The sequence below is a fragment of the Taudactylus pleione genome, unplaced genomic scaffold (genome assembly GCF_031769625.1).
Source record: "Taudactylus pleione unplaced genomic scaffold, aTauple2 ptg000008l, whole genome shotgun sequence".
Lineage (NCBI taxonomy): Eukaryota > Metazoa > Chordata > Amphibia > Anura > Myobatrachidae > Taudactylus > Taudactylus pleione.
Genome location: NW_028284411.1, coordinates 2,239,617 through 2,261,318, shown reverse-complemented (window position 1 = coordinate 2,261,318; position 21,702 = coordinate 2,239,617). Strand labels below are relative to the sequence as shown.

The 21,702-nt window shown below is 45.2% G+C and overlaps 1 protein-coding gene across 3 annotated transcripts in view; it reads left to right on the top strand.

Annotated features, from left to right (window-relative positions):
• Positions 1-21,702, top strand: part of XPNPEP1 (X-prolyl aminopeptidase 1) — a 79,248-nt gene that overhangs the window by 21,621 nt on the left and 35,925 nt on the right. For all 3 annotated transcript variants that reach the window (XM_088464510.1, XM_088464499.1, XM_088464504.1), the window contains exon 10: positions 2,885-2,974. In XM_088464510.1, coding sequence (XP_088320636.1) covers positions 2,885-2,974 — 90 coding nt within the window. The remainder of the gene's footprint in view (positions 1-2,884; positions 2,975-21,702) is intronic.

Below are 21,702 nucleotides of genomic sequence, written 5' to 3'. Positions count from 1 at the left end.
ATGTTTATAATAACTTCTCAGCCTCTAATAATGGACAATGTTTATAACAACTACTCAGCCTCTAATAATGGACAATGTTTATAATAACTACTCAGCCTCTAATTAACAGGCAATGTTTATAACAACTACTCAGCCTCTAATAATGGACAATGTTTATAATAACTGCTCAGCCTCTAATAACAGGCAATGTTTATAATAACTGCTCAGCCTCTAGTAACGGGCAGTGTTTATAATAACTGCTCAGCCTCTAATAACAGGCAATGTTTATAATAACTTCTCAGCCTCTAATAATGGACAATGTTTATAACAACTACTCAGCCTCTAATAATGGACAATGTTTATAATAACTACTCAGCCTCTAATAACAGGCAATGTTTATAACAACTACTCAGCCTCTAATAATGGACAATGTTTATAACAACTACTCAGCCTCTAATAATGGACAATGTTTATAATAACTTCTCAGCCTCTAATAATGGACAATGTTTATAATAACTGCTCAGCCTCTAATAACGGACAATGTTTATAATAACTACTCAGCCTCTAATAATGGGCAGTGTTTATAACAACTACTCAGCCTCTAATAATGGGCAGTGTTTATAATAACTACTCAGCCTCTAATAATGGGCAGTGTTTATAATAACTTCTCAGCCTCTAATAATGGACAATGTTTATAATAACTGCTCAGCCTCTAATAATGGACAATGTTTATAATAACTTCTCAGCCTCTAATAATGGACAATGTTTATAATAACTGCTCAGCCTCTAATAACGGACAATGTTTATAATAACTTCTCAGCCTCTAATAACAGGCAATGTTTATAATAACTACTCAGCCTCTAATAATGGGCAGTGTTTATAATAACTTCTCAGCCTCTAATAATGGACAATGTTTATAATAACTGCTCAGCCTCTAATAACGTGCAGTGTTTATAATAACTGCTCAGCCTCTAATAACAGGCAATGTTTATAATAACTTCTCAGCCTCTAATAATGGACAATGTTTATAATAACTTCTCAGCCTCTAATAATGGACAATGTTTATAATAACTTCTCAGCCTCTAATAACAGGCAATGTTTATAATAACTGCTCAGCCTCTAGTAACGGGCAGTGTTTATAATAACTTCTCAGCCTCTAATAATGGACAATGTTTATAATAACTTCTCAGCCTCTAATAATGGACAATGTTTATAATAACTTCTCAGCCTCTAATAATGGACAATGTTTATAATAACTTCTCAGCCTCTAATAACAGGCAGTGTTTATAATAACTTCTCAGCCTCTAATAACGGGCAGTATTTATAATAACTGCTCAGCCTCTAATAACTAGATGCTTTTGGGAAATGGAGGCCGTTGCTGCCCCCTCCCCGCCCAGAAACGGCAGCAGACTGTCCATCACTGATAGTCTGCTGCTGCTCTGCGTGCGGGATTGCAGACCCATACTGAACATGCACAGTACGGATCTTGCCCTGGTGCAGGACAGCTACAATCGGAGATGTGCGCTAACCATCGGGTTAGCGTAATCTCTGAACTAGCCCCAATGTGTACAATAACTTAGCCTCTAATAATGGACAGTGTGTACAATAACTTAGCCTCTAATAATGGACAGTGTGTACAATAACTTAGCCTCTAATAATGGACAGTGTGTACAATAACTTAGCCTCTAATAATGGACAGTGTGTACAATAACTTAGCCTCTAATAATGGACAGTGTGTACAATAACTTAGCCTCTAATAATGGACAGTGTGTACAATAAGTTAGCCTCTAATAATGGACAGTGTGTACAATAACTTAGCCTCTAATAATGGACAGTGTGTACAATAACTTAGCCTCTAATAACAGACAATGTTTACAACAACTTCCGGCCCAAAAACACAGAGGGGGAGATGCATTATAAAGGCACGGATCGTGCCGCTATAGGTCATCCCGTGCCGCCTCTTTACCAAGACGAAGCAGGAAGCACTCCCGATGCGATGTATGAACATCATCTCTGCCGGAGAGGGGGAGTGAAAGCTCCCCCCCCCCCCCCCCCCGGCGATCCCTGCCGGACCCCACAGCGCATCAGCCTAGTGGTAATGTGCTCTGTCTCCCCTCCGAGGCGGCTCCACTGGGCATGTGCGGGATCACGCAAGCTTCGTGTGCTGCCCAGAGCCCGCCAGCTGCAGCTGCACTGACCGGTCATGCATCTGCCTGCACATTGGCGCCCTTATCCTGCTCGCTTCCCTGCATTACTACATGCTTGCGCAGTTACCATTTTGCCCCCATCGTCCCTTCATAGATCGGCCCCAGAATTCTGTCTCTAAAATGATCCCTATTCCCACTGTACATATCTCCTATTAGACGCCCCCCTCCACAGTCATAGCATTGGATATTGCAGTGATTTCTGAAGATGACTGGTTCCCGGGGGTAACAAGGATTCCGGCCGTATTGGGTATATTCTATAAGAGAGGATGTTTCCATAACTCGTCTACACAGCTGACCTTATGCAAAGTCCATAGTGTGTGACGCTAATATATTGCCCCTAGCCCTGCCGCTTCTGCCTGTCCTTATGCTAATAAGTATTATATTGTTGCATTTGGGCTCAGTACTTTTTATTTGAGGAAATAAAATAAAAGGAAACTATCCAATGGGAAAAGAATAAAGAACTATAAAACTGTGCTATAGTCTGTTACAATAACGATATACTCCGCGTTCTACGAGACAGACACGTGGGGTCTCTGCAGCGAGTCACCGCAGAGTAAAGCGCTGACTGACGGGGTGGCTGGGTAAATGACGTATGCTATAAATAAAAGTAATGTTCTTGTACCCAGCAGAGGATAGCTTATGGCTCTCTGCGGCAGATTTGGGTTCTCTCAGTGACTTTAATGACTGTCTGTCCCCAGACTCAGAGGTACCTGACGCAGAACACACCGATATCGCTGGCTAAGGCAGTCAAAAACACTACAGAGATTGAAGGCATGAGGAGGGCGCATGTAAGTATCGCCGCAGCGGAATGGTAATGACTGCGTCACACATGTTCCCCTGACCTCTCCTCCTACATTGACATTTACTCATCCTTGAGACTACTAAATATCTTGTTCATGTCCTTGTAATCTCCCACCTGGACTACTGCAACCTCCTGCTCTCTGCTCTTCCTTCCTCCCCTCTTACATCTACACTTGTGTCCTCTTCCTGTCTCCAGTCAGCGGCTGTGATCCCTTCTATCTGCCCTTCCCCGGGCGCTCGGTCATCCGATGCTAATGTCACTGACTATATCTCACGCTTTGATTTTTTCCCTCTTGTACGGTCTGTTTTCGCCTTATTATATTGCTTTACTTGTGTGTATTTTGTCATTTGCACTGCACAGTGCTACGGACACTCAGTGCCATCAATAATAGATAATAATTAATAGAATAGTTAAAAAGTTTTAAACCGTTTATGGTAACTAGGAGGATGAGAAATAAAGAAAACATTTTGGAGGGGTAATTTTTCATTCTGGAATGCGTGCGCCGGCTAAAATGCGAGGAGGGGAAATTAAGACCTTCCAGCAATATTTGGAGGGGTGGTGGTGCAATTATTAAACAGGATATGGGGGGGTAGTTATACAACTGGGGATCTAATACTAATGAACATCAATTGCCACTATGTGTGTTTGCTGCAGTGGTCTCATTACATATATCCTCTTCTATGTGGGGTACTATGTGTGTTTGCTGCAGTGGTCTCATTACATATATCCTCTTCTATGTGGGGTTCTATGTGTGTTTGCTGCAGTGGTCTCATTACATATACCCTCTTCTATGTGGGGTTCTATGTGCGTTTGCTGCAGTGGTCTCATTACATATATCCTCTTCTATGTGGGGTTCTATGTGCGTTTGCTGCAGTGGTCTCATTACATATATCCTCTTCTATGTGGGGTACTATGTGTGTTTGCTGCAGTGGTCTCATTACATATATCCTCTTCTATGTGGGGTTCTATGTGTGTTTGCTGCAGTGGTCTCATTACATATACCCTCTTCTATGTGGGGTTCTATGTGCGTTTGCTGCAGTGGTCTCATTACGTATATCCTCTTCTATGTGGGGTTCTATGTGCATTTGCTGCAGTGGTCTCATTACATATATCCTTCTATGTGGGGTTCTATGTGCGTTTGCTGCAGTGCTCTCATTATATATACCCTCTTCTATGTGGGGTTCTATGTGCGTTTGCTGCAGTGGTCTCATTACATATATCCTCTTCTATGTGGGGTTCTATGTGCGTTTGCTGCAGTGCTCTCATTACATATATTCTCTTCTATGTGGGGTTCTATGTGCGTTTGCTGCAGTGGTCTCATTACATATATCCTCTTCTATGTGGGGTTCTATGTGCGTTTGCTACAGTGGTCTCATTACATATACCCTCTTCTATGTGGGGTTCTATGTGTGTTTGCTGCAGTGGTCTCATTACATATATTCTCTTCTATGTGGGGTTCTATGTGCGTTTGCTGCAGTGGTCTCATTACATATACCCTCTTCTATGTGGGGTTCTATGTGCGTTTGCTGCAGTGGTCTCATTACATATACCCTCTGCTATGTGGGGTGCTATGTGCGTTTGCTGCAGTGGTCTCATTACATATATTCTCTTCTATGTGGGGTTCTATGTGTGTTTGCTGCAGTGGTCTCATTACATATATCCTCTTCTATGTGGGGTTCTATGTGCGTTTGCTGCAGTGGTCTCATTACATATACCCTCTTCTATGTGGGGTTCTATGTGCGTTTGCTGCAGTGGTCTCATTACATATACCCTCTTCTATGTGGGGTTCTATGTGCGTTTGCTGCAGTGGTCTCATTACATATACCCTCTTCTATGTGGGGTTCTATGTGCGTTTGCTGCAGTGGTCTCATTACATATATCCTCTGCTATGTGGGGTTCTATGTGTGTTTGCTGCAGTGCTCTCATTACATATATTCTCTTCTATGTGGGGTTCTATGTGTGTTTGCTGCAGTGGTCTCATTACATATATCCTCTTCTATGTGGGGTACTATGTGTGTTTGCTGCAGTGGTCTCATTACATATATCCTCTTCTATGTGGGGTTCTATGTGTGTTTGCTGCAGTGGTCTCATTACATATACCCTCTTCTATGTGGGGTTCTATGTGCGTTTGCTGCAGTGGTCTCATTACATATATCCTCTTCTATGTGGGGTTCTATGTGCGTTTGCTGCAGTGGTCTCATTACATATATCCTCTTCTATGTGGGGTACTATGTGTGTTTGCTGCAGTGGTCTCATTACATATATCCTCTTCTATGTGGGGTTCTATGTGTGTTTGCTGCAGTGGTCTCATTACATATACCCTCTTCTATGTGGGGTTCTATGTGCGTTTGCTGCAGTGGTCTCATTACATATATCCTCTTCTATGTGGGGTTCTATGTGCGTTTGCTGCAGTGCTCTCATTACATATATTCTCTTCTATGTGGGGTTCTATGTGCGTTTGCTGCAGTGGTCTCATTACATATATCCTCTTCTATGTGGGGTTCTATGTGCGTTTGCTACAGTGGTCTCATTATATATACCCTCTTCTATGTGGGGTTCTATGTGTGTTTGCTGCAGTGGTCTCATTACATATATTCTCTTCTATGTGGGGTTCTATGTGTGTTTGCTGCAGTGGTCTCATTACATATACCCTCTTCTATGTGGGGTTCTATGTGCGTTTGCTGCAGTGGTCTCATTACATATACCCTCTGCTATGTGGGGTGCTATGTGCGTTTGCTGCAGTGGTCTCATTACATATATTCTCTTCTATGTGGGGTTCTATGTGTGTTTGCTGCAGTGGTCTCATTACATATATCCTCTTCTATGTGGGGTTCTATGTGCGTTTGCTGCAGTGGTCTCATTACATATACCCTCTTCTATGTGGGGTTCTATGTGCGTTTGCTGCAGTGGTCTCATTACATATACCCTCTTCTATGTGGGGTTCTATGTGCGTTTGCTGCAGTGGTCTCATTACATATACCCTCTTCTATGTGGGGTTCTATGTGCGTTTGCTGCAGTGGTCTCATTACATATATCCTCTGCTATGTGGGGTTCTATGTGTGTTTGCTGCAGTGCTCTCATTACATATATTCTCTTCTATGTGGGGTTCTATGTGCGTTTGCTGCAGTGGTCTCATTACATATATCCTCTGCTATGTGGGGTGCTATGTGCGTTTGCTGCAGTGGTCTCATTACATATATTCTCTTCTATGTGGGGTTCTATGTGTGTTTGCTGCAGTGGTCTCATTACATATATCCTCTTCTATGTGGGGTTCTATGTGCGTTTGCTGCAGTGGTCTCATTACATATACCCTCTTCTATGTGGGGTTCTATGTGCGTTTGCTGCAGTGGTCTCATTACATATATCCTTCTATGTGGGGTTCTATGTGCGTTTGCTGCAGTGGTCTCATTACATATATCCTCTTCTATGTGGGGTTCTGTGTGCGTTTGCTGCAGTGGTCTCATTACATATATCCTCTTCTATGTGGGGTTCTATGTGTGTTTGCTGCAGTGCTCTCATTACATATATCCTCTTCTATGTGGGATTCTATGTGCGGCTGCAGTGGTCTCATTACATATATCCTCTTCTGTGTGGGGTTCTATGTGTGTTTGCTGCAGTGGTCTCATTACATATATCCTCTTCTATGTGGGGTTCTATGTGTGTTTGCTGCAGTGGTCTCATTACATATATCCTTCTATGTGGGGTTCTATGTGCGTTTGCTGCAGTGGTCTCATTACATATATCCTCTTCTATGTGGGGTTCTATGTGTGTTTGCTGCAGTGGTCTCATTACATATATCCTTCTATGTGGGGTTCTATGTGCGTTTGCTGCAGTGGTCTCATTACATATATCCTATGCTATGTGGGGTTCTATGTGCGTTTGCTGCAGTGGTCTCATTACATATATCCTCTTCTATGTGGGGTTCTATGTGCATTTGCTGCAGTGGTCTCATTACATATATCCTCTTCTATGTGGGGTTCTTTGTGCGTTTGCTGCAGTGGTCTCATTACATATATCCTCTTCTATGTGGGGTACTATGTGCGTTTGCTGCAGTGGTCTCATTACATATTTCTACTTCAGGGTCCATAGGGGGTCCACAGGGTTGACCTTGGGGTATAGGTTGGGAACCAAATCCGGGCACCACGCAGTTAAAGCTTTTAGCTCCCAGGATGCACTGGGTCCACTCTCCCTATAACCCCACCCCCAAGCCAGAGGCACCTCAGTTTAAGTTGGTGCCCGGCCGGAGTCGGGTCACCGTTAGCGCAGGGGGAGCTGATTAGCAGCCCCTAAGCTTATTTTATTTTTTTAGGGACAAAGTTTTTTCCATGGACTTTGGACTCTTCAGAGCGGCAGCGTCGGACTGTCCATAGGACGTCTAAGCTGCCGCTCCGTCACCCCGCTGGCGCTGAGACGCCAGTACAGATCTGGGGATCTCAGCGGGACCCCAGAGTCTGTACTAGCCGGACTCTGTGGGCGCCCAGGACTGCTGCCGGATCCACGGGGAGCAGGTAAGGTCGCGGATCACCGCTTGCGGTGATCCGCGCATTTCAAATGCAGTCCTGTGCCTCCGGTCTCAGGGGACAGACCGGAGGCGCCGGCAGTGGCGGCGGGCCCCCCATACCCCGTGTGTCCACTAGACCACCAGGGACTTAACGATCGGTGCAGGGAGCCGGCGTCCCGGGGGTTAATAGCCGGCCAGGGGAGGCAGCCTTCCCTGTTACAGCGGCTCCTCCCCTCAGCTCAGCGCGCCTTTCAGTATCCATAGTCTGGCGTCGCTGAGCTGCTTCCTCCGCGGGCCACGCTTCCTCTGAGGTCTCCAGCGGCCATTTTATCTCTGTGGTGCAGCAGAAATCTCTCAGGATGGCAGTGAGTCCAGTCCCCCTGCGTACCTCACCATCAGGTCAGTGTACACAGCGCTGTAGCCTTCCCAGACACTGAATCTGGGCAGTTGAATGCAGTGTAATAGTGCAGTATATTATATGACATGTTTATGTATATATGTATATATCTGCATTGTATGTGACTTATGCTAGTGCTGACTGTACTTTATTCTCTCACCTGTCAGTGTATATCTATCCCTTTTCTTTATCTGCCCTAATACAGCTGTACTTAGGGTGGTTCTGAGACCTCACATTTATATACTTGTTAATATTTGTGTGGTTTGTCACATACTGTTGCGTGCTGCACGTTGCCATATTTTAGATGGAACTGTGTGTTGCATACGCTGAAAATGGGTCCCTGCAGCTAATTTTTGGCATCAGTCAGGACCAGTATAGCGCTGCTTAATATTTCCGCCAAGATTGGTCAGATATGTCTGACCAGGAGATAGAGCGTTATACTGCACCCATTTTTACTATCCTGCAAGTCATGTGCTGCAGGTGTTAGTGCGGAGGATTTGACTCATAAAGGGTTCTGTATGTGGCGTCATCTGGTGCCGGCCTCTTTCACGACCCCCTTGGGCGGTTTGTTTTCTCGGGATCCTCTCAATTGCGGATCGCCGGGCGGGCCCCATTGTTGTACCTCACTTGGGGTTACTTCACCATACTGCCCTTTTCATCTCAGGGTATCTCGCAGCTTCTTGCTCTCTTCCCCTGTGACACAGACTACCGCTCCCTGCAGGGGTTTTTCGCAGTATATGAATTCCCCCTGGTGCCACAATAGTCTGTCATTCCCCTTGCAGGGATTACCACAACAGCCACCCTGGGTGATGTCGTTTTCTACGAAACGCTAATTGGCGTGGTTGACGCCCTGTGGTTACTTCCCAGTTGGCTCTGCCGTGAACTGGGTACTGTTCGGGGCTCTTTCCCTCTTACACGGGGGGAAGCCTATTTCAGGTATTATTATCCCTGCTTTAGGGCTGGTAGCAGGTCCATTCTGGTTAGAGTGAATGTTGACCTGCACCTGTATCATACACCCTCAGTATTGCGTGCCTTCGGGTTCCCTGTTGCTGACTAGCGGGTGGATCGCATAGCGGGACTCTGGCTGTTGCCAGATAGGAGGTGTTACAACAGTGTTTGGCCTCCTGTCCCAAATTCCCTGAGGGTCATCACGAGCCCCTCCTGGGGGGGATGGGCGTGTTACTCGTCTGATTACAGACGTTACTACGCCTCCCATTCCTGCGTGGTCGGATTCTTCGGATCCGTAGGTGGTAACTCTGCCTGAAATCAGTATACTTGCTTTCAGGAGTTGTTATCCATCCTACCATGGCTATAGCATGGTTGGTTAATACTATTGCATATTGGGTTGATGCATTTGTAACGTTTTTTCCCCTCCAACACGTCGGGGGTTCAAATGTATTTGGTCGCTCACGTAATATATGCTGTTGTCATAGGTGGAAATGCCTATATTGGATACCAGTCTCCTAACTTTCAGAGTTCCGGCTGCGACTGTATCCTCCGTAATACCCTATGGCTGCGCTCTGGGAATGCAGAGGTGCAGATACCATCTTTAGGGTTGATCTTGTTTGGTCCTGACCTTGACAAGATTGTAGTAACATTGGCAGTATTACTAACGACAAGTTTACCGCTTTCAGCTATGCCCACTACAAGGCCTCAGACTAAGTCTGTTAAGTCTTTTTTGTCCTCTGGGTCAGCCTAAAGGTCTGTTTCTTCGTAGACTGTCGGCATCTACAAGGGCCGACATATCCAGTACCGAGCAGGCCTGGACTGCCAGCCGATCCTGCTTCTGAACCTACGGATATCTCTTCAGCCTGACGGGACAGGCCTACAACTGGGAGATACCGATTTTCTCAGTTCGCCCGGTATTAGTGTCAAGTTGCCGCGGCTACGTGGGTAGGAGGGTACGCCCTCTTTACAAGGGCCTTACAGATCCAGAAAGCTATGCAGTTGTTGCGGTAAGCGGAGCTAATTAGGCCATCCCCACTATCTCAGTGAGGGACTGGTTGTTCTGCTTTCTTTCTGGTGCGGTAGCTGAATGGTCCTCTTTGGCCTATTCTCTGTCTCAATTCCCTGAACCAGTTCCTAAAGCTACCTGGGCTCAGGAGGAAATCCCTATGCTCCATCATACGATGTTTGGAACCTGGGGACTTTATGGTATCACTGGATATACAGGACGCGTGCCTACGGGTACTTACAGAGACCTTTCCTCAGCATGGGCTGAGGTTTGCTGTATCACAGCAACACTTACAATTTTTCGGGCTCTGCCTGTTGGGACTGTCCTCAGCCCCACAGGGGTTTACCAGCGTTTTGGATTTTCTGACAGTTCTTCTGTTCAGTATATCCCAATGCTCCTGTACCTGGACGGCCTCCTGCTCTTAGCGGGATCACCGGGGTACTTTACGGCCAGGTCAGGATGACTGTGGCTTCTTCAGGGTGCAGACGTTTAATCAACGGGGAAAAAGTCCTCCCTGCATCCCTCTCTGGGTATTCTTCATCTAGGATCCCTGCTGGATTCTCAGAATCTGAGAATTCTTCTGGCGTAAGACGGAATCTCCTCTCTTCCATTAGGAGTACATGGTTGTCTGCGCAGTCGACAGATGTCTTTACACTCTGGGATGCATGGTGGAATGGGCTCAGTTCCATTCCAGGCCTTTCCATAATTGGCTCATCTCCAGATGGAATGAGTTTTTTCTGTCGGATAACTGTTCAAACGATGATGCTCTCTCCGGAGGCAAGTCGGTCCCTGTCCGGGTGGCTATGGCCATCTCGTCCAGGGTTTTCTTTGCTATGGACAGTGTCTGGATCGAATCCTTTTCAGTGCAGTTGGACGTCTGTCGATTCCACCCTGTCAATTAACTTACTCTGGCATAACTCTTGTTTCCCGGTGAACCTGAAAAGGTTCAGTCCGACAGGGTCAGGACAGTGGCTTCCTTTTTAGCAACACTGTTCGTTGGGTGGCAATGACAGGTATGTCACATATTCGGACATAGTCCGAGGGTCTCCTCCCGACCATCTCGGCAGCGTTCATTTCAGGAGCTCTCCATTGGGAAGCGGGAGTCCTCAGCCGTCACGACGTGCATCCCGGGGACTAGTCTCTTCCCCAAGAGAGGTTTCATCTCCTGGTGAGCAGGGGGGGCCCCCCTGAGGTGACCCTCATGGCCTTCTGACTTTATCACACTATGGTGTTACAGTTCAGCTTTGGGGATTCTGAAGCAACCTTCAGCGACTCTTTGTCGGTGAAGTGGTCCTTCCACTTTGTGTACCTGTGTTCTCCGGTCTCCCTTCTTCCTCAAGGTCTTTGGAAGTGTTTTCAATCGAGACGGAGATGCTTTCCTGCTGGTGGCTCCTGATTGCCCCAGATGTCAGGGGTACTTGGATCTTCGGAGTCTCTACATCGATACTCCATCCCTGATGCTTCACTGCCCGGACCTGTTGTCTCAGGGTCTTTGGTTTTGCCTTGGACCTGGGTCGTTTGTCTTTGACTGTGTCCTTACAGTGGTCTTACGGCTTCCCTGGCTTTGTCATCGTTGGAATGATTAGAGCACATGGATCAGCTTTTGCTGGGACCTACCACAAACTGTGGCAGCCATAAATCTTATGGTATTGTACCTGTCGATACAATCCTCCGGTGTCCAGGATTTCCAGATATTCTGGCATTCCTTCCGGCTGGCTTGGGTTTCACACTTGGCCTGGTCTTCCTGACAGTGCGGATCTCTACACTGTCAGTATGGTTAAGATATGGAATTGCTCCACTCTGGTATCCAGTTCATCCTTTGGAGTGTTTTCTTGATTATGCCTCCATTTGTCCTCCCTAGGGACTCCTGGGGAGTAAGTAGTGGTTCTTCGTTACCTCCGGGGACAGTCAATGGAACCGCTGGTTGTGATAGCCATTACATGGTCTATTGCTTAGGCTCTCTCTTTCTCTCAGGGTGTTTATATCAACCAGGAGAGTGTCTGAATTGGGAGCGTTCTCATGTGGCTCCCTCTTCTGGAGGGCATCATGTCAGGGTGGGAGTTGCTCTCGCCCTGTGTTGCTTCTTAGTGGTTTTCAGGTTCCATATTGTTCTGGAACTTATGGTACGGCCATTCTGTCCCCAGTCCTCTCGGCTGGTGTGGCCTCATTGACTGTGGTCTGGCCTCTTTGGATTTTTGTGATCCGTTCAGGTTCCTTACGGAAATCGGACTCCTTATTGGTGGTCTGAGATTTCTGGTTTTCACAGGAAAGGATGGCCGGCCTATAACCAAATGTTGGCTGGATGGCCTCGTAGGTCTTCCTCAGGGGCCTACCCATGGGTAGGCCTTCCTGTTGTTGATGCTTGTTTTTTCTCGGGCCATGTGTGCGGCTCGCTGTGGCGCCTCGGCTGTTTTACCTTACTAGGTGGCCACGTGGTCTTCTGTCCACACCTTTTTAAGGTTCTAGGCATTGGTTTCCTTTGCCTCTCAGGATGCTTCCTTTTTGGCGACGGATTCTCCTCTCAGCACAGGAGCGTCCCCACCCTTGGTTGAACTGCTTTGGGACATCCCCAAGGTCAACCCTGTGGACCCCCTATGGACCCTGAAGTAGAAAACAAGAGATATGGTAAGAACTTACCTTTGTTATCTCTGTTTCTACGAAGTCCATAGGGTCCACAGGGCGCCCGCCCTGACGCACCTGGCTTCATATGGGCTGTGTGGCTGGTCACCGGTTTTCCGTCTCCCATTTCGGTGAGTATGGTTATTGAGTGTTCCAGTTTTCTCTCTCTTTTTCTCTCCTCCTCCGGCCTTTGGCTACTTACAAACTGAGGTGCCTCTGGCTTGGGGGTGGGGTTATAGGGAGAGTGGACCCAGTGCATCCTGGGAGCTAAAAGCTTTAACTGCGTGGTGCCCGGATTTGGTTCCCAACCTATACCCCAAGGTCAACCCTGTGGACCCTATGGACTTCGTAGAAACAGAGATAACAAAGGTAAGTTCTTACCATATCTCTTGTTATCCTCTTCTATGTGGGGTACTATGTGTGTTTGCTGCAGTGGTCTCATTACATATATCCTCTGATATGTGGGGTTCTATGTGCGTTTGCTGCAGTGGTCTCATTACATATATCCTCTGCTATGTGGGGTTCTATGTGTGTTTGCTGCAGTGGTCTCATTACATATATCCTCTTCTATGTGGGGTTCTATGTGCGTTTGCTGCAGTGGTCTCATTACATATATCCTCTTCTATGTGGGATTCTATGTGCGGCTGCAGTGGTCTCATTACATATATCCTCTTCTATGTGGGATTCTATGTGCGTTTGCTGCAGTGGTCTCATTACATATATCCTCTTCTATGTGGGGTTCTATGTGTGTTTGCTGCAGTGGTCTCATTACATATATTCTCTTCTATGTGGGGTTCTATGTGCGTTTGCTGCAGTGGTCTCATTACATATATCCTCTTCTATGTGGGGTTCTATGTGTGTTTGCTGCAGTGGTCTCATTACATATATTCTCTTCTATGTGGGGTTCTATGTGCGTTTGCTGCAGTGGTCTCATTACATATATCCTCTGCTATGTGGGGTTCTATGTGTGTTTGCTGCAGTGGTCTCATTACATATATCCTCTTCTATGTGGGGTTCTATGTGCATTTGCTGCAGTGGTCTCTTTACATATATCCTCTTCTATGTGGGGTTCTATGTGCGTTTGCTGCAGTGGTCTCATTACATATACCCTCTTCTATGTGGGGTTCTATGTGCGTTTGCTGCAGTGGTCTCATTACATATATCCTCTTCTATGTGGGGTTCTATGTGCGTTTGCTACAGTGGTCTCATTACATATATCCTCTTCTATGTGGGGTTCTATGTGCGTTTGCTACAGTGGTCTCATTATATATACCCTCTTCTATGTGGGGTTCTATGTGCGTTTGCTGCAGTGGTCTCATTACATATATCCTTCTATGTGGGGTTCTATGTGCGTTTGCTGCAGTGCTCTCATTACATATATTCTCTTCTATGTGGGGTTCTATGTGCGTTTGCTGCAGTGGTCTCATTACATATATCCTCTTCTATGTGGGGTTCTATGTGTGTTTGCTGCAGTGGTCTCATTACATATATCCTCTTCTATGTGGGGTTCTATGTGCGTTTGCTACAGTGGTCTCATTATATATACCCTCTTCTATGTGGGGTGCTATGTGCGTTTGCTGCAGTGGTCTCATTACATATATTCTCTTCTATGTGGGGTTCTATGTGTGTTTGCTGCAGTGGTCTCATTACATATATCCTCTTCTATGTGGGGTTCTATGTGCGTTTGCTGCAGTGGTCTCATTACATATATCCTCTGCTATGTGGGGTTCTATGTGCGTTTGCTGCAGTGGTCTCATTACATATACCCTCTTCTATGTGGGGTTCTATGTGCGTTTGCTGCAGTGGTCTCACTACATATATCCTTCTATGTGGGGTTCTATGTGCGTTTGCTGCAGTGGTCTCATTACATATATCCTCTGCTATGTGGGGTTCTATGTGTGTTTGCTGCAGTGCTCTCATTACATATACCCTCTTCTGTGTGGGGTTCTATGTGCGTTTGCTGCAGTGGTCTCATTACATATATCCTCTTCTATGTGGGGTTCTATGTGTGTTTGCTGCAGTGGTCTCATTACATATATCCTCTTCTATGTGGGGTTCTATGTGTGTTTGCTGCAGTGGTCTCATTACATATATTCTCTTCTATGTGGGGTTCTATGTGCGTTTGCTGCAGTGGTCTCATTACATATATCCTCTTCTATGTGGGGTTCTATGTGTGTTTGCTGCAGTGGTCTCATTACATATATCCTTCTATGTGGGGTTCTATGTGCGTTTGCTGCAGTGGTCTCATTACATATATCCTATGCTATGTGGGGTTCTATGTGCGTTTGCTGCAGTGGTCTCATTACATATATCCTCTTCTATGTGGGGTTCTATGTGCATTTGCTGCAGTGGTCTCATTACATATATCCTCTGCTATGTGCGGTTCTATGTGCGTTTGCTGCAGTGGTCTCATTACATATATCCTCTTCTATGTGGGGTTCTATGTGCGTTTGCTGCAGTGGTCTCATTACATATATCCTCTGCTATGTGGGGTTCTATGTGCATTTGCTGCAGTGGTCTCATTACATATATCCTCTTCTATGTGGGGTTCTTTGTGCGTTTGCTGCAGTGGTCTCATTACATATATCCTCTTCTATGTGGGGTACTATGTGCGTTTGCTGCAGTGGTCTCATTACATATATCCTCTTCTATGTGGGGTACTATGTGTGTTTGCTGCAGTGGTCTCATTACATATATCCTCTGCTATGTGGGGTTCTATGTGTGTTTGCTGCAGTGGTCTCATTACATATACCTTCTTCTATGTGGGGTTCTATGTGCGTTTGCTGCAGTGGTCTCATTACATATATCCTCTTCTATGTGGGGTTCTATGTGCGTTTGCTGCAGTGGTCTCATTACATATATCCTCTTCTATGTGGGGTTCTATGTGCGTTTGCTGCAGTGGTCTCATTACATATATCCTCTTCTATGTGGGGTTCTATGTGTGTTTGCTGCAGTGGTCTCATTACATATATTCTCTTCTATGTGGGGTTCTATGTGTGTTTGCTGCAGTGGTCTCATTACATATATCCTCTTCTATGTGGGGTTCTATGTGCATTTGCTGCAGTGGTCTCATTACATATATCCTCTTCTATGTGGGGTTCTATGTGTGTTTGCTGCAGTGGTCTCATTACATATATTCTCTTCTATGTGGGGTTCTATGTGCATTTGCTGCAGTGGTCTCATTACATATATCCTCTTCTATGTGGGGTTCTATGTGTGTTTGCTGCAGTGGTCTCATTACATATATCCTCTTCTATGTGGGGTTCTATGTGCGTTTGCTGCAGTGGTCTCATTACATATATCCTCTTCTATGTGGGGTTCTATGTGTGTTTGCTGCAGTGGTCTCATTACATATATTCTCTTCTATGTGGGGTTCTATGTGTGTTTGCTGCAGTGGTCTCATTACATATATCCTCTTCTATGTGGGGTTCTATGTGCGTTTGCTGCAGTGGTCTCATTACATATATCCTCTTCTATGTGGGATTCTATGTGCGTTTGCTGCAGTGGTCTCATTACATATATCCTCTTCTATGTGGGGTTCTTTGTGCGTTTGCTGCAGTGGTCTCATTACATATATCCTCTTCTATGTGGGGTACTATGTGCGTTTGCTGCAGTGGTCTCATTACATATATCCTCTTCTATGTGGGGTACTATGTGTGTTTGCTGCAGTGGTCTCATTACATATATCCTCTTCAATGTTGGGTCTATGTGCGTTTGCTGCAGTGGTCTAATTACATATATCCTCTTCTATGTGGGGTTCTATGTGGGGTGCTATGTGCGTTTGCTGCAGTGGTCTCATTACATATACCCTCTTCTATGTGGGGTTCTATGTGTGTTTGCTGCAGTGGTCTCATTACATATATCCTCTTCTATGTGGGGTTCTATGTGTGTTTGCTGCAGTGGTCTCATTACATATATCCTCTTCTATGTGGGGTTCTATGTGCGTTTGCTGCAGTGGTCTAATTACATATATCCTCTTCTATGTGGGGTTCTATGTGGGGTTCTATGTGCGTTTGCTGCAGTGGTCTCATTACATATTTCCTCTTCTATGTGGGGTTCTATGTGCGTTTGCTGCAGTGGTCTCATTACATATACCCTCTTCTATGTGGGGTGCTATGTGCGTTTGCTGCAGTGGTCTCATTACATATATTCTCTTCTATGTGGGGTTCTATGTGCGTTTGCTGCAGTGGTCTCATTACATATTTCCTCTTCTATGTGGGGTACTATGTGCGTTTGCTGCAGTGGTCTCATTACATATATCCTCTTCTATGTGGGGTTCTATGTGCGTTTGCTGCAGTGGTCTCAATATATATATCCTCTGCTATGTGGGGTTCTATGTGCGTTTGCTGCAGTGGTCTCAATATATATATCCTCTGCTATGTGGGGTTCTATGTGCGTTTGCTGCAGTGGTCTCATTACATATATCCTCTTCTATGTGGGGTTCTATGTGCGTTTGCTGCAGTGGTCTCATTACATATATCCTCTTCTATGTGGGGTTCTGTGTGCGTTTGCTGCAGTGGTCTCATTACATATGTTCTCTTCTATGTGGGGTTCTATGTGTGTTTGCTGCAGTGGTCTCATTACATATATCCTCTTCTATGTGGGGTTCTATGTGCGTTTTGCTGCAGTGGTCTCATCACATATATCCTCTGCTTTGTGGGGTTTTATGTGCGTTTGCTGCAGTGGTGTCATTACATATATCCTCTTCTATGTGGGGTTCTATGTGCGTTTGCTGCAGTGGTCTCATTACATATACCCTCTTCTATGTGGGGTTCTATGTGTGTTTGCTGCAGTGGTCTCATTACATATATCCTCTGCTATGTGGGGTTCTATGTGCGTTTGCTGCAGTGGTCTCATTACATATATCCTCTTCTATGTGGGGTCTGTGTGTGTTTGCTGCAGTGGTCTCATTACATATATTCTCTTCTATGTGGGGTTCTATGTGCGTTTGCTGCAGTGGTCTCATTACATATACCCTCTTCTATGTGGGGTTCTATGTGTGTTTGCTGCAGTGGTCTCATTACATATATCCTCTTCTATGTGGGGTTCTATGTGTGTTTGCTGCAGTGGTCTCATTACATATATCCTCTTCTATGTGGGATTCTATGTGCGTTTGCAGTGGTCTCATTACATATATTCTCTTCTATGTGGGGTTCTATGTGCGTTTGCTGCAGTGGTCTCATTACATATATCCTCTTCTATGTTGGGTCTATGTGCGTTTGCTGCAGTGGTCTAATTACATATATCCTCTTCTATGTGGGGTTCTATGTGCGTTTGCAGTGGTCTCATTACATATACCCTCTTCTATGTTGGGTCTATGTGCGTTTGCTGCAGTGGTCTAATTACATATATCCTCTTCTATGTGGGGTTCTATGTGCGTTTGCAGTGGTCTCATTACATATACCCTCTTCTATGTTGGGTCTATGTGCGTTTGCTGCAGTGGTCTCATTACATATATCCTCTGATATGTGGGGTTCTATGTGCGTTTGCTGCAGTGGTCTCATTACATATATCCTCTGCTATGTGGGGTTCTATGTGCGTTTACTGCAGTGGTCTCATTACATATATCCTCTTCTATGTGGGGTTCTATGTGTGTTTGCTGCAGTGGTCTCATTACATATATCCTCTTCTATGTGGGGTTCTATGTGTGTTTGCTGCAGTGGTCTCATTACATATATCCTCTTCTATGTGGGGTTCTATGTGCGTTTAGCAGTGGTCTCATTACATATATCCTCTGCTATGTGGGGTTCTATGTGTGTTTGCTGCAGTGCTCTCATTACATATACCCTCTTCTGTGTGGGGTTTTATGTGCGTTTGCTGCAGTGGTCTCATTACATATATCCTCTTCTATGTGGGGTTCTATGTGCGTTTGCTGCAGTGGTCTCATTACATATATCCTTCTATGTGGGATTCTATGTGCGTTTGCAGTGGTCTCATTACATATATCCTCTGCTATGTGGGGTGCTATGTGCGTTTGCTGCAGTGGTCTCATTACATATATCCTCTTCTATGTGTGTTTGCTGCAGTGGTCTCATTACATATATCCTCTGCTATGTGGGGTTCTATGTGTGTTTGCTGCAGTGGTCTCATTACATATACCCTCTTCTGTGTGGGGTTCTATGTGTGTTTGCTGCAGTGGTCTCATTACATATATCCTCTTCTATGTGGGGTTCTATGTGCGTTTGCTGCAGTGGTCTCATTACATATATCCTCTTCTATGTGAGGTTCTATGTGCGTTTGCTGCAGTGGTCTCATTACATATATCCTCTCCTATGTGCGGTTCTATGTGCGTTTGCTGCAGTGGTCTCATTACATATATCCTTCTATGTGGGATTCTATGTGCGTTTGCAGTGGTCTCATTACATATATCCTCTGCTATGTGGGGTGCTATGTGGGGTTCTATGTGCGTTTGCTGCAGTGGTCACATTACATATATTCTCTTCTATGTGGGGTTCTATGTGGGGTGCTATGTGCGTTTGCTGCAGTGGTCTCATTACATATATTCTCTTCTATGTGGGGTTCTATGTGCGTTTGCTGCAGTGGTCTCATTACATATACCCTCTTCTATGTGGGGTTCTATGTGCGTTTGCTGCAGTGGTCTCATTACATATACCCTCTTCTATGTGGGGTTCTATGTGTGTTTGCTGCAGTGGTCTCATTACATATATTCTCTTCTATGTGGGGTTCTATGTGCGTTTGCTGCAGTGGTCTCATTACATATATTCTCTTCTATGTGGGGTTCTATGTGGGGTTCTATGTGCGTTTGCTGCAGTGGTCTCATTACATATATTCTCTTCTATGTGGGGTTCTATGTGGGGTTCTATGTGCGTTTGCTGCAGTGGTCTCATTACATATATCCTCTTCTATGTGGGGTTCTATGTGCGTTTGCTGCAGTGGTCTCATTACATATATCCTCTTCTATGTGTGTTTGCTGCAGTGGTCTCATTACATATATCCTCTGCTATGTGGGGTTCTATGTGTGTTTGCTGCAGTGGTCTCATTACATATACCCTCTTCTGTGTGGGGTTCTATGTGTGTTTGCTGCAGTGGTCTCATTACATATATCCTCTTCTATGTGGGGTTCTATGTGCGTTTGCTGCAGTGGTCTCATTACATATATCCTCTTCTATGTGGGGTTCTATGTGCGTTTGCTGCAGTGGTCTCATTACATATATCCTCTCCTATGTGCGGTTCTATGTGCGTTTGCTGCAGTGGTCTCATTACATATATCCTTCTATGTGGGATTCTATGTGCGTTTGCAGTGGTCTCATTACATATATCCTCTGCTATGTGGGGTGCTATGTGCGTTTGCTGCAGTGGTCACATTACATATATTCTCTTCTATGTGGGGTTCTATGTGGGGTGCTATGTGCGTTTGCTGCAGTGGTCTCATTACATATATTCTCTTCTATGTGGGGTTCTATGTGCGTTTGCTGCAGTGGTCTTATTACATATACCCTCTTCTATGTGGGGTTCTATGTGCGTTTGCTGCAGTGGTCTCATTACATATACCCTCTTCTATGTGGGGTTCTATGTGTGTTTGCTGCAGTGGTCTCATTACATATATTCTCTTCTATGTGGGGTTCTATGTGCGTTTGCTGCAGTGGTCTCATTACATATATTCTCTTCTATGTGGGGTTCTATGTGGGGTTCTATGTGCGTTTGCTGCAGTGGTCTCATTACATATATTCTCTTCTATGTGGGGTTCTATGTGGGGTTCTATGTGCGTTTGCTGCAGTGGTCTCATTACATATATCCTCTTCTATGTGGGGTTCTATGTGCGTTTGCTGCAGTGGTCTCATTACATATATCCTCTTCTATGTGTGTTTGCTGCAGTGGTCTCATTACATATATCCTCTGCTATGTGGGGTTCTATGTGTGTTTGCTGCAGTGGTCTCATTACATATACCCTCTTCTGTGTGGGGTTCTATGTGTGTTTGCTGCAGTGGTCTCATTACATATATCCTCTTCTATGTGGGGTTCTATGTGCGTTTGCTGCAGTGGTCTCATTACATATATCCTCTTCTATGTGGGGTTCTATGTGCGTTTGCTGCAGTGGTCTCATTACATATATCCTCTCCTATGTGCGGTTCTATGTGCGTTTGCTGCAGTGGTCTCATTACATATATCCTCTCCTATGTGGGATTCTATGTGCGTTTGCAGTGGTCTCATTACATATATCCTCTGCTATGTGGGGTGCTATGTGCGTTTGCTGCAGTGGTCACATTACATATATTCTCTTCTATGTGGGGTTCTATGTGGGGTGCTATGTGCGTTTGCTGCAGTGGTCTCATTACATATACCCTCTTCTATGTGGGGTTCTATGTGTGTTTGCTGCAGTGGTCTCATTACATATATCCTCTGCTATGTGGGGTTCTATGTGCGTTTGCTGCAGTGGTCTCATTACATATATCCTCTTCTATGTGGGGTCTGTGTGTGTTTGCTGCAGTGGTCTCATTACATATATTCTCTTCTATGTGGGGTTCTATGTGCGTTTGCTGCAGTGGTCTCATTACATATACCCTCTTCTATGTGGGGTTCTATGTGTGTTTGCTGCAGTGATCTCATTACATATATCCTCTTCTATGTGGGGTTCTATGTGTGTTTGCTGCAGTGGTCTCATTACATATATCCTCTTCTATGTGGGATTCTATGTGCGTTTGCAGTGGTCTCATTACATATATTCTCTTCTATGTGGGGTTCTATGTGCGTTTGCTGCAGTGGTCTCATTACATATATCCTCTTCTATGTTGGGTCTATGTGCGTTTGCTGCAGTGGTCTAATTACATATATCCTCTTCTATGTGGGGTTCTATGTGCGTTTGCAGTGGTCTCATTACATATACCCTCTTCTATGTTGGGTCTATGTGCGTTTGCTGCAGTGGTCTAATTACATATATCCTCTTCTATGTGGGGTTCTATGTGCGTTTGCAGTGGTCTCATTACATATACCCTCTTCTATGTTGGGTCTATGTGCGTTTGCTGCAGTGGTCTCATTACATATATCCTCTGATATGTGGGGTTCTATGTGCGTTTGCTGCAGTGGTCTCATTACATATATCCTCTGCTATGTGGGGTTCTATGTGCGTTTACTGCAGTGGTCTCATTACATATATCCTCTTCTATGTGGGGTTCTATGTGTGTTTGCTGCAGTGGTCTCATTACATATATCCTCTTCTATGTGGGGTTCTATGTGTGTTTGCTGCAGTGGTCTCATTACATATATCCTCTTCTATGTGGGGTT